Source organism: Macaca fascicularis, chromosome 1 (assembly GCF_037993035.2).
Source record: "Macaca fascicularis isolate 582-1 chromosome 1, T2T-MFA8v1.1".
In the NCBI taxonomy this organism is placed as follows: Eukaryota; Metazoa; Chordata; class Mammalia; order Primates; family Cercopithecidae; genus Macaca; species Macaca fascicularis.
This window is the reverse complement of record NC_088375.1, coordinates 67,823,373-67,837,465: the sequence shown is the minus strand read 5'-3', so window position 1 is coordinate 67,837,465 and position 14,093 is coordinate 67,823,373. Positions and strand designations below refer to the sequence as shown.

General features: G+C 34.8%; 1 protein-coding gene across 14 annotated transcripts in view; it reads right to left on the bottom strand.

The window, feature by feature from the left end:
• Positions 1 to 14,093, bottom strand: part of SYT14 (synaptotagmin 14) — a 222,629-nt gene that overhangs the window by 146,373 nt on the left and 62,163 nt on the right. For 8 of the 14 annotated variants that reach the window (XM_005540725.4, XM_005540726.4, XM_065541184.2 and 5 more), the window contains 2 exons: positions 7,261 to 7,425; positions 769 to 984 (listed from right to left, as the gene is read on the bottom strand). In XM_005540725.4, coding sequence (XP_005540782.1) covers positions 769 to 984; positions 7,261 to 7,425 — 381 coding nt within the window. Of the gene's footprint in view, positions 1 to 768; positions 985 to 4,009; positions 5,431 to 7,260; positions 7,426 to 14,093 lie in introns of those variants that run through there. The other 6 variants (XM_005540720.5, XM_074026580.1, XM_065541178.2 and 3 more) reach the window with 3 other exon arrangements.

Sequence of the window (14,093 nt, the reverse complement as noted above, 5' to 3'; positions counted from 1 at the left end):
CTATTAAGCAAGTGAATAACTTATTTAAATGTGGAAATAAATATGCTTTAATTAATGGCAAAACCTGTCTTACTTATGTCACAGAAAGATGTAAAAACATGTATAAATGGACTGACATCTTCTATACAGGTTGAGTTTTAAAGTCAATTTCAGTACATAACACAAAATCAATTAGAGACAAATAATCCTTCAAATTACTGAAATCCTTGAAAATCCCTTAAATTGCCTTTAAAGCATGGTATAATATAGTACCAGCTCTCAATAAATTCATCTCAGACAGTTTTCCCTCCTGCACAAAACAGATTACCATTTCTTCCGCTGTGTGCCATGTGCAACATTTGGCTGGTGTTTAGGAGCCATATTGAATGAAACAGCATACATTTACACACTGGAATCATATTCAACACCGTGAGAGACTTAAACTCTATCAGTTCCTATAACAGGTATAGAGAACTGATTCCATCTGAGAGAACAGCAGATTCACATCTTCCATATCATGCTTGCTAAGCATATGTTCACTGTGAACTGAGAGCTACAATTATCACATCACGTAAATTATTTGGTTTTTGCTTTGGGGTGTTTTGGTATTGGTTTTGATTTTTGGCCTGAGGCCAAAGATATGAATTTGAATAAATTACATTTCCAGAAATGTGACTCTACCGTGTGAGCTCTCTTGTTTATTCTGCAACCACAGATTCCTAGAATTTCAGGCACAAGTAATCGAATACTATAGTGTGTCATGTAAAAAAATAAAACAGCCCATCTTACCTTCATCTATTGATGCTTCACTACTGTATCCATCATACTCTGCGGATAAAGGACTGTATTTCTGCCTTGTTTCCCAAGCATAGTTCTTTTGTCTAGAATCTGCCAGTGGTAGTCTGGAATTGTGTGTTCTGGATAAGGCCTCATGATATTTACCCAGTGCTTCATCTTCACTTTCAGAGGACGAACCATGCTCATCTTTGTCCATGTAGGAATTATCTATTTGGAATGACATGAAGAATAAACCGTAATTGAAAAAACATTTCCCTCCCCTCAACTGGCCCTGCTGGGCCTGTGAAATGAAAATTTTTATGCAATCAAATATGGAAAATTTGCTGAAGTTATACATATAAACACACACATATATACACAAATATATATATATACACACACACATATATATACACAAATATATATATACACACACACACATATATACACATATATAACCTGAATTTTCAGATTTAAAGAAATACAATTTTTTCACATAAGAAGCCCAAGCTTTGGAAAAAGATCAGCTTGTATATTCTATTATATAAATAATGTTTGTTAGTCACAGAGATTTTTCAACCATGTTATATATAAAGGAAATTATAATACTTACCATTTTACATTTTTTGAAGTATAAGTAACACATAAGTGAAGTTCTAAGTATTGCCAGTACTATGGATCTGATTCAAATAATTCACATTAAAAGACACATTTCTGGTTCTCGTTTTGGTTGAAATTTTCAAAACTGATAATACTCAGTGCTAGCAGTAAAATACAGCAATGGACAGGTATACACTATTGGTGAAATTATAACTGATACTACTTTCCTAGACAGCAATTTGGCAAAATATATCAGACTTTTAAATCTGCATACTCTGATCCACTTCCAGGAATTTATCAATTCTATTTCTAAGAATTCAGCCTAAGAAATTAATTAACAGATGAGTAAAGATAGATTTTTGAAACAATTCACTGCATTGTATTTAATGGCAAAAGAGATAATCTAAATGTCCAACAGTGGGCTTTGTTTAAATAAATATGATACATCTATTCAATGATATACTATGCAGTCATTAAAAATGAGGATGTGAACTTAAAAGAACTCTCAGGGAAAGAATAACTACAATATCATGTTATGAGAAAAAAGGAGGTTAAAAAGTAGAAGTTATAATTACATTCCCATTTGAAAAATATATATACACACACGTGGCATGTACACACACATAATGCAGTCTAGGTATGCACAGACAAAACTATCTGTAAGGATATACACCAAACTGTTAACACTTACTGCTTGTGAAAGGCAGAATTTCTAAGAAAATTTTACCTAAATATACCTAAATTTCAAAAAAAACTTTCAGGAAGTCTAAATTTTTTATTGTTCTAAAAAGCACTAGTTATTACCAGTTTTTTGAAAAGGTAACCACTTTGAAACTGCACAATGGTGCAACTTTCTTAGAATTATTAAACAATTCTAGAAAGATGAAGAGACTACAGTAGTTAAAATTCATTAGTTCAACAGGGTTATTTTTCTCTTTATAGTCAGTTAAGATAATCTGTAGTAAAGAAATCGAGGCTGAAATTTGAGTGGGAGTTACAGAATAAGTAATTTTTAAATACAGGACAGAAACTAAATGCTTAGAGTTAGAAAAAGGTTATATGTCATCTAGTCTAGTCCTAGTTTTTAAATCAGTAAAATAAAGCCATAAATGGGTAATGCTATCACCAATGTCACATATTGTGACAGTGCTTGCCCAATACATAGCCAATAGTCATATGTGGCTATTTAAACTAATTAAAATTAAACAGAAATTAAAACCCAGTTCCCCATGCTATTAGCCACGTTTGAAGTGCTCAACAGCCACATGCAGCTAGTGGTTATTGTATGGAACAATGCAGAGATGTAAGACTTTTTCATTGTTGCAGAAAATACTATTAGACAACAATGAGATGGCTGAGCCATAAGACCTCCGACTCCCAGTGCAGAGCTGTTAGCATTTTGTTGGATACCACGGTGGGGATCTTAAAGCAGCAAAAGGTTTTGAGTCTCTTGAGGAGGGTAATTAGTCTGTGGCCAAACTTCACCTATTAAAAAACATTACCTAACGTAACCTGCATTAGAAATAGAGAAGAAAACCCTTCCTTTTTCTTTTCTTTTGTTTGTTTGTTTTTTTGAGAAGTCTCACCCTGTTGCCAGTCTGGAGTATAGTGGCGTGATCTCGGCTCACTGCAACCTCCGCCTCCTGGGTTCAAGCAATTCTCCTGTCTCAGCCTCCTGAGTAGCTAGGATTACAAGCACCCACCACCATGCCCAGCTAATTTTTGTATTTTTAGTAGAGACGGGGTTTCACCATGTTGGCCAGGATGGTCTCGATCTCCTGACCTCGTGATCCGCCTGCCTCGGCCTCCCAAAGTGCTGGGATTACAAGCGTGAGCCACCGTGCCCGGCCTTCCTCCTTTTTCTATACCTTATAAACCCTGTGTCAGAATCTGGAACATAGGTACCAGTAATATTACCGTTCAGCTAAATGAAGGGTTAACCTATGGATCAAAAAGCTTTTGAAAATCATTTGGGAACATGCGTAAGTTTAGTACTGACTATATTGTGGAATATGTTAGAAATATTTGGTTTCTTTAGGTACTAGCATGCTTCTTAATGAAAACAAATTTAAAAAGTTAAAAACCCTACATGCTACTTGTAATGAATTTATTATGAGTGTCCATTCTACCATTATTTTCTGAATAAAATAATATGTAAACTATTTTACATTATTTTTTAATTTTTGCTACTTTAAGCAGTAAGTCTATCAGAACTAAACTGGGCCTACCAAAGATCACTAAATCTGACAATCAAAAAATTGCTAGAATGGACGGGCACAGTGGCTCATACCTGTAATCCTAGCACTTTGGGAGGCCAAGGCGGGCGGATCACGAGGACATTAAGAAGACTTTTCAGTTCTGCTACGATTACATACATAATAGGGACATTAAGAAAAACTAGGGCTGCTGAAAAGTTGGCCAAATAATGCAGGGACCAGGGGCAATACTTAGCGGCACAAATAACATGAATGCTCTCAAAGTCATTTTAGAAAAAATACTGAATGGCTTTAAAAATGTTTCCCAGTAAAAGGATTCAAGAAAGTCTTAAATGTAGACACATGAATAGGAAAGCTGAGAAATTTGGATGATGTTTTACTAATTTAAAAAATCAAGAGAAAATTTAATCATTCACACCAACATTAGGAGACCTCACCTTTTTCTGGTATTAACTTAGAATATTTTTCATCTTTACTCTTTGCTGTTCCTTTCTTGGCAGAAATTGCCTCAGTTTTCTTCGGTTTTACGTCTTCTTTCACTTTACAGTATTTCTTTGAATTTATTTGTTCTTCAATTTTCCCAGATAACTTATCTTTAGAATTAGTTGGTGGTGCTGGATGTATGTCTTCTTTTATAATGGATTTCTGTGTCATATGTCTATTGCTTGTCAAAATACCTTTTAAAGAACATTCATTTCCTGAACATTCATTCCCTTTAGATGTTTTACTTTTAACACATTTTTCAGCTTTCTTTAAACGATCTGAATGCCCTAAATTGGGAAGATGTTTATATTTATTGAAATGCCCCATATTCTCTTGATCTCTTCCCAAATATACATGTTGAGATTTAGTATATTCTTCCTTTTCACGATTATCTGTACCAATGTATTTCTTTTGCTCATACAATTTGTTTATTCCATCGGCATTCTTCTGATTTCCTTTCATTTCTTGATATCTTACCTCCTTTAAATCATTCTTACCATTATTGGAAACTCCTAGTCCAATTGTTTTACATCTGTTGGTACTTTCAAGTTCTTGACAAATAGATCCAGCCCTTGTATTCTGTTTGATAACTGATATCCCACCATTATTCATGCAGCCTTTCAAAGAAGAATCACCAGTATTACCAGTATCTTGATATCCTGATAGAGTCTGTTGCCTATCATTAACATGTTTAGATACCCTTTCTTCATATATACCTTGATCTTGCTTTTGTGAAACTGAAGTTTTGCAAGTATTTATTTGCTTTGCTCTATGCTCTAAATTGGCTTGTGTTTTCTGACAATTAGTGTTTTTGGAGACTTCTGTTAACCCGGCATTTTTTTGGTTAGAAGTGTCTACAGCTTCTTCTGCTACAGAGCTTTCCTCTTCTGGGCGAAAGCCACTTATCATACTTGTTACCTGCTCAGCAACTGAGTCAGTTAAAGCATAGCTGACCTCCCCAACAGCAGTGGTCAAATCCTCTACAGCACTACTGATTGTGTCTACCAGAGAGGACACTGAAGGCAGATTCTGTTGGAAATTTCTGAAAAATGCCATTTTCTAATTCCTTGTTCCTAAAAGGTGCAGTAACAGAATTTTCTCTTCTCAAAATATCAACCACTTTGGAACTTGAATTTAACATTTACTTAAATGTTGCTATTCGTCAGCTCAATATTAGCAATTCACATTGTAGCTTTCAATCTTTCTGTAAATACATTATGCATTGAAAGAAATATGCTGAAGTAAAGATTCTTCCGAAAAACAAAAATCAAACCACTTGGTTTAAATGTTATGACATTTTTTCTCACTCCACAGCTATTGTAACAGCAGCAAGACAATATTTTTCCCTCAAATACTATTGGTTTTTATTCTATACCTGAAAGAAGAAGTATAAAAAGGATTTTTATTATGTACTTTTAGTTTGCTTATTAATAGTCTATGTAAGGGAACTACCCTATCTTACTAATAAACTACCCAGTATCATTTCAAATTAAGAAAAATATTAGAGGGAAATATCTAAACAATTTTGCCTAGTGGTAAGATTAGGGGAGAGGAGGTGTGGACATTTGCTGAGTGGCTACTATATGCAAGGCATTATAATTGACACATTTTATCTCACTTGATCTTACAGTAATTCTAGGAGGTAAATATTATTATTCCTATTTAATAAGTGAAAGAAAAACAAGGCTCAGAAAAATAAAGTTCCCTGAGACATTTTCAAGGGATCCTCAAGGTCAAGACTAGTTTTACAATAACAGCAAGGGGGTACTTAACTTTTTCATTCTCATTGGCTCACAAGTGAACACGAGTTATCCAGAGGCTACATGCCAGATTGAATGTAGAGGCAGAAATGAGAATCCAGCTGTCTTCCATTATGCTAGTCATTAAAAAGATTTGCAAAAAGTGTAACAAAATCACTCTTCTCACCATTTTTCCCCATTTTCTTTTTGTTTTGGAAGATAGTTTTTTTTAATTTAAAGATGTTATTTATATTAATGTGTAATAGTCTTGTTTTTTTAAAAAATAAATATTTTAAATTTTCTCAGTTTTAACTCTAATATGGTACATATCAATAGATAAAATCCACATAAACAAAAAGCTCTTTGGGAGTACTTAATAAAATTTGTACAAAGTTGTCATTAAACAAAGGAAAAGCCAGAAACACTGAACCAGTGAATTACCAAAGGCCGGTAAAGAGATACTTTTAGCCAGTTCTTTCTGCACAAATGATCAAAAAGCAGGACTGGAGTGGATTATAAGAAGCATTGAACTTAACCAAATTAAAACTGTATAAAATACTATTTATAGTTTCTTAATGCAAAAGTCACAACATATAATTTAATAACTTACAGATTCTTGTAAGTAACAGGGCTATCACCTTTTAAGTTATCAGATGTAACAGAAAAGCATATCTCCAACACTTATCTCTGTACACAGATAAGTAAAGCAAGATTTCTCAGCTATTTTTCATCACATTCTTCTAAATTAACACTTTGCTTTTATAATTTCCAATTCGTTTCTGCTATCATTTATATAAACCAGTCTTTGGAAATAGAAAATTTTAAAAACTCTTGTAGTAATTAAAAAAAATTCCAAGGAAAATGTTTCCATAAGAGAAAGAATGGTATTTACAGCCCTCATCTTTCCTAGTATCCAGTAACGCTATAATATATGGTGCCAAGGGAGGGAGCAGAACACTATTTTTTATCATCACAATTTATATATAAATTAAGTTACTAAGTAGAACCACCTCCAACTCCTCCAAACAATAAAATTACCCATTAGCTGAAAATTAAATAGCAGGTAAAGAAAAAGGGTGAACACTTTCAAAAGTGTTCTAGGGATGTGGAGAAAAAAGTTCTCTAAAGAGCTTCTTGGACAATGGAAGTATGCTACATAAAGTAACAACATACTTCCTTCTTCCTCAAGCGCATCTGTTCCTATCATAGGCTCAAAAGTATATCTTACATATGAAAATTAAAATGTCATTTTGTGATAGTAGACAATTCACCTTTATGTACTAGCAATTCATGAACAACAGAAGGACACCTGAACATAATTTACTCAACAGATCTTTTACAGAACAGTAGCTCAAATATTAGTTTATTGTATGTCACAACCAACCTTTTTATTGCATATATTAAAATAAGTAAATAATAGTACAGATAAAGAGAACAAACAAGAGAAGCAGCAATATGATACTTACAAATTTTATCTTGTGAATTCTTCCTTGTACTGTATTCTGAACCAAGATCTGGAAACCCGCCAACATTTTCAAAACAGAACTTCTTATTAATATAGAGAAAAAGGAGCAGCATCAAGATAATAAACACCCCAACAGCTGACAAAAATCCAACTGCCTCTGGAGATACTAGAGAAAAAAAAGTCACAGCTGTAAGCATTTATTTTTCTTTAAGCTACAAATAAGAAGGAAACCCCAAACATAAGTTAGCTTACTACCTTATTTGAATCATATTTTTTAATTGTCATAGTTTAAAAATAGTTTCATTTATAAGAAAAACAAACTGCAAAGTTTGATGACAGTTGTTCAATCTATTCAGCAGCATTCATTCAAATTTTCTAAGTTTCCTTAAATATTCAGAGGAACAATCTTAAAGGACAGGCGTCAGCCAGGCACAGCGGCTCACACCTGTAATCCCTGTGGGAGGTGTGATTGTGGGAGGCCAAGTGGGTAGAATCTCTTGAGGCCAGGAGTTCAAGACGAGCCTGGCCAACATGGTGATACCCTGTCTCTACTAAAAATGCAAAACTTAGCCTGGCATGGTGGCACATGCCTGTAATCCCAGCTACTTGGATGGCTAAGGCATGAGAATCGCTTGAACCTGGGAGACAGAGGCCACAGTGAGCCAAGATTGTGCCATTGCATTCCAGCCTGGGCAACAGAACAAAACCCTGTCTTAAAAAAAAAAAAAAAAGACAGGAGTCTATAAAATAGGCAATCATCATATGTTTAATCCATCGAACAGCACTGCAAAAATTTGAAAATAAGAATTAGAAAAAAGGCCAGGTACGGTGGCTCATGCCTGTAATCCCAGCATTTTGGAAGGCCAAGGTGAGCAGATCACTTGAGGTCACGAGTTCAAGACCAGCCTGGCCAACATAGCGAAACCCTGTCTCTACTAAAGTACAAAAATTACCCAGGCATGGTGGCGGGCACCTGTAATCCCAGCTACTCAGGAGGCTGAGGCAGGAGACTCATTTAAACCTGAGAGGCAGAGGTTGCAGTGAGCCAAGATCACACCACTGCACTCCAGCCTGGGTGATACAGTGAGACTCCGTCTCAAAAAAAAAAAAAAAAAAAAAAAAGAATTAGAAAAAAGTTATATCCCATGCACGGATATATTACTTAACAAAATTTATGAGAACACATATCATTATTTTTATCTCTAAAAGCTTCAATCGCTCTTTCTTAGTAAACTTTGTATTCCCTAATGTGGCATTCAAAGCTCCAGCCTCCCTTTTCAATACTATACTCCAGTCAAATGTTGTACTCATTGCCTCAGAATCTGCAATATTCAATACCACACTCCTTGTTTTTATTGATCCTCTTCCCTTGCCTAGAACAACCAACGCCTCTCTACTATATCCTACTCATTCACTCAACCAACTTATATATTTGGAGCACCAACCATATACCAGGCATTGTTATATAAACAGTTCCTGAGTTCCTTGAACAATCTGGTGAAGACAGATACAACACAGCGTAATAAAGGCAATATAGTGTAATAAAGGCTATGATTGGGAAAGAACAGGGACTATGAGAACACAGGAACACTTATTCCAGTGCTGAAAGATCAAGAAAGGTTTTCTGGAAGTTATGGACTCTATGATTATATTTTAAGAATTAATAAGAATTACTTCAGGCAGAAATAACATGTGCAAAAGCCCAGAGACAGAGGATCATGTTATATTCCAGAAACTGAATGAAATTCTGTTATGATAAGCTACTAGATTTTCAAGAGAATTTGGTCTCAAGCAAATATATGAAATCACCTAGAGAGGTTTTATACAGTGGGAAAAGACAAAAGACAGCTTCTCCAGTCCTTGGCAATCTCTCTTTCAACTTTTTTATTTGTCACTATATCAGTCATTTGAAGTTAAACAGGAGCTAAGTTTTTGTATCCTCCATGTCTTACAGATAATATTCAAGTATTAGCTGAGAATGATTCTAAGTTTCAAACACCCCTACAAAGATCCCTGTATAATCTACTCTTCCTCCTCCATCATTCAAGCAGCAACTAAAATGTTGTTTTCTCTAAGATTCTTAAATCAGAGAGCAATGGCAAATAGCATCTTAACTCATTTGTTAAAAATGAAGTCACCAATTGGTCAATGATGAGTGCTTTGATTTCCTTTTTCATTATTTATAAAAGTTAGGCATACGAGGTATAGAACTGAATAAGACATTATATCTTTTCAAAGCGGGGTCAATGGTGTTACAGTAGAAGATGAAGCAGAGTAACACTGTAAGGCAGGGGCAATGGAAGTGAGAGGAGGAGTGAGAGTAGGAGGCAGCAGGAATGGTAGGAGTGCTAGCTGGATACCAGGCTGGTGCTGAAGGACAGATCTTGCTCCTAGAACCAGGAAATTATAGCCAGACATTAGCCTTGCCTGTCTTGTCCTCAGGCTGAAGCACAGCCAGGGAAGAAAACTATTTTAATAAAAGAAGCTAAGGTATATGACATAAAAACAGTGGTATGTATCAAGCCTGAGATATGGAGTAAAAATGAAAACAGAATAATTAAAATCAACATTTCAGATAGCCAGGAAAATCAGAAGCAGAACATAATCTGTTATGAAGAGGCAAAAAAGAGCAGTATTTCAATATTACACTGTAATAACAAATATATATAGGAGTTCCTCTTTTAGTCCAGGCTCAAAACAATCAGACATTTAATGCCTTAAGTGGCTACACAAGATTAGATATCATGCAGACTGAAAATCTCCCATGTCTTGGAAAACTAAATGAAAGAGAAAATGTAGCTCATGTCACTTAAGAAAGCTAGTTATCGATAACAAAAATAGCAACAAAAACATATAGCATATACTATATACCACTCACTGTTTTAAGCATTTTATATATATTAACCCATTTAATCTTCACAAAGATCCTATTATCATCCCAATTGTAAATTGAGACAAAGAGATATTAAACTATGTGTACAAATAGTAAGTCAGGATTCAAACCCTGTCTGGCCCCAGTGTCTGCGTCTTAACTACTACTCATACTGCTTCTGTTTACCTTCTCTCCTCTTCTTGCCTCTTTCTATCCCTTGCCTCAATCCTTATTTCTATGTTCCTCTTTCATCTTTCTCTTGCCCATTTTAAAAATTCAACCTAGTAGGAGAGATCCACTATAAGCAAGTAAGTATAACATATAGTAAATACTATAATAGAGATATGAATATAAATTATTACCGGAACACAAAGAACCAGTACCTGAGAAAGTCACAAAATGCTTTAGAAGAGATGGCACTTGAATAGGGTATAAAAGATTAATAGAACCTCTATAAATAGTAAAAGTACATTTGAAATAGCATGGTTAAAGACACCTGGCATTTAATAAGACACCTGGTAAAATATACCTGGCATTCTATAAGCACTAATGGGCAATAATCACAGCTGTCATATTTATTTACCTCTGTATCTTCGAAGTACCTAGGACAGCACCACATAGCTGACATATAAACATCTGTGGACAAATGGATGGATGAATGAATGAATAAATATATGTGTATTCAGGAAAGATCAAGAATATACCAGAGGAGCTGTAACTGGAGATGAAAGCAAGGTCCATATTGTCAAAGAACCTTGAATATCATCCAAAAATTTTGTATTTGGGGAGTAACATGATTACAAGTATGCCTTGTAGAACTATATTGGTTTAAAAAAAAAACAACAACTAGAAAACTGAAATATGGTAGCAAGTCAACAGTGGTAAAATATCTTCAGTTCTTTAAGTGGTAGCAGTGGTAACAGAGAAGGGTGAAATCTAGTCTTTATTCAAAGAAAATTGATAATGATCCACTTATGTAAATTTAGAGAGTAAGAAAGAAGAAGAGTTGAGGTTAATTCTAAAGTTTCTGCTTTGAGTGACCAGGTAAATGGTAATGCACTAACCAGAATGAAGAATATGAGAAGAAAGGCATTTGGATTAGAGCATGGGAGGAAAGAGGAAAATAGAAGGAGAATGATAGATGATTAGTTTAGTTTTTGACATGCTACATTGGAAATGCCAACAGAATATTTCACAGAGGGAAATATGAGTATGATGTTCTGGTAAAGGTCAGGTTAGTTAACAAAATTTGAAAATTTTCCCTCTTTTTTGTTCCTCTTATTCCACATGAAACACTTCACTTGCTAAATAAAACCAAGCTGGCAAATGCAGGTGCCAGGCTTTATTAATGGTAAATATATTATGTTACATATCTTTAGATAAATACATACTGTGGCATCAGACAAATTTAAAAAAAAAAAAAAAAAAAAAGCCGCTTGCTCCACTAGGAAAAGGTGAAAAAAGGTGAAATATGCCTGCTGTAAACATACTATTCACATAATTCCCTGACTGAATGCCTGTTTTTTACATTCATTAAAAATATTTTATCTATTTACAATTTTAAAACAGTAATATGGTCATAGACAAGAAATAAAATATCTTCTAATAAAAATATTTAAAATCTTCAAGCTCATTTTTCATCCTTAGCTGAGAACTAAACTAATATTTATTATTTCAAATATATTATAATGATACCAGAAGTTAGCCAGTAACAGTTCTGAGTATAAAACTCAGAACTGTACAGGTAAATCCCACCTGTACATAAAACTGCAATAGAAGACATACTGAAATTAAACTAAAGATATGAATACTGTAAACCATGCTTGTCCAACCCATGGCCTGCCGGCCTTATGCAGCCCAGGATGGCTTTGAATGCAGCCCAACACAAATTTGTAAACTTTGTTAAAATCTTATGAGTTGTTTTTTTTTTTTTTTTTTCTTTTTTTTTGAGACGGAGTCTCGCTCTGTCGCCCAAGCTGGAGTGCAGTAGCGCCATCTCGGCTCACTGCAAGCTCTGCCTCCCGGGTTTACGCCATTCTCCTGCCTCAGCCTCCCAAGTAGCTGGGACTACAGGCACCCGCCACCTCGCCCGGCTAGCTTTTTTTCGTATTTTTAGTAGAGACGGGGTTTCACCTTGTTAGCCAGGATGGTCTCGATCTCCTGACCTCGTGATCCGCCTGTCTCGGCCTCCCAAAGTGCTGGGATTACAGGCTTGAGCCACCGCGCCCGGCCGAGTTTTTTTTACAATTTGTTTTTAGCTCATCAGCTACCGTTAGTGTATTTTATGTGTGGCCCAAGGAAGCCAAAAGATTCGACACCCCTGCTGTACACCATCAATTAAAAAATTACACAGATTTAGACCTCACTAATAAAAAATATATTCTCATTCATTATAGGAGTAGAATTTCCCCCTAAAATCTTTTTATACTATGAATCTGCTTACAAAGTCATTCTACATAAGTATTTCTAAAAATATGGTTAATTTATCTATACATGAAGCTACCTTCTTTCAAGCATTCTAGGCCATCCACTGCAGGAAAATAAATCTATTTAAATACATATGCCTCTTAAGGAGGATCTTCAAAATCTCCATTTATGCCAGGTGTGGTGGCTTACGCCTGTAATCCCGGCACTTTGGGAGGCTGAGGCAGGTGGATCACCTGAGGTCAGAAGTTCAAGACCAGCCTGGCCAACATGGCAAAACCCCATTTCTACTAAAATTACAAAAATTAGCCAGGTGTGGTGGTGGGCACCTGTAATCCCAGCTACCGAGGAGGCTGAGGCAGGAGAATTGCTTGAACCCAGGAGGCGGAGGTTGCAGTGAGCCAAAATCGCGCCACTGCACTCCAGCCTGAGTGAGAGTGAGACTCCATCTCAAAAAGAAAAAAAAAATTCTATTTAAAAGCACACAGTCAATAATTAGTTTAGGTTAATATTACACATCTGAAGAATTAAATTTGTTGAATATAGTCAATAACTCAAATTTCACTAATGCACTGTTTTCCCATCCAAATTTGCAAAGTTTTAATGTGGTAAACAACAAAACCAAGACCAACTAAAAACCTGAACAATATCAAACACTTAAAAAGTGCTTATTATTTAACAGGGACTATTTTAAGTGCTTTACAAGCATTATCTTACTTAATCCTCACTGCAACCGTATTTTACAGATATAGATACGGAGGTTCACAAAGAGTAAGTAAAATCTTCAAGATCTTAAAATTTTTATTCAGTGACACAATCTGGATTTGAACTTGGGCACACTGACTCCTGAACCCAAACTGTTAACTGCTAATCTCTTAGCTTCCCATTTGCCAGATATTGTTATAATTGCTTTCATTTTAAAATTTAATGCTGAAGACAATTTTATGATAAGTACTATAATATTATCTTAGGTTTTAGATTAGTAAATTGAAGTCCAGAGAATAATTAAGTTGTCCAAGTTCACAAATCTATGAAGTGGTAGAACCTGGATTTGAACCTAGACATTTTGATTCCAGAATCCATGATCTTAAACACCAATACCGCTCCTTGTACGCCAACCTGCATATAAAAGATAAGAAAACGCTACGTGACCAAAGTAACATAGCTTACTATATATATTATGTGCAAATGTTTTATTTATAGCTTTTATATATGTTAAAAAATAGCAAGCAATTTCAGCTTCCTCAAAGTAAATACATGAATTTTAAAACTGGAATCGTAACTTTTTTCTATTCAAGTTACTATTCAAAATATTTTAGAATTTAGAATTAAGTTTAAAAACCAAAATATGCAGTACATCCTTGTATGCCACATTTGAAAAGCTAATAAAACACATATGAATTAAAAAACTAAAGGTACTCTGTAAAAAATAAGCTTGATATTCATTAGTAGTGCTCAATAAAGAATATTAACTGCTCTCTGTGAGCTATATCATCCGCTATATGAATTACCTAAAGATCATACTGCAAAGTGAGAAG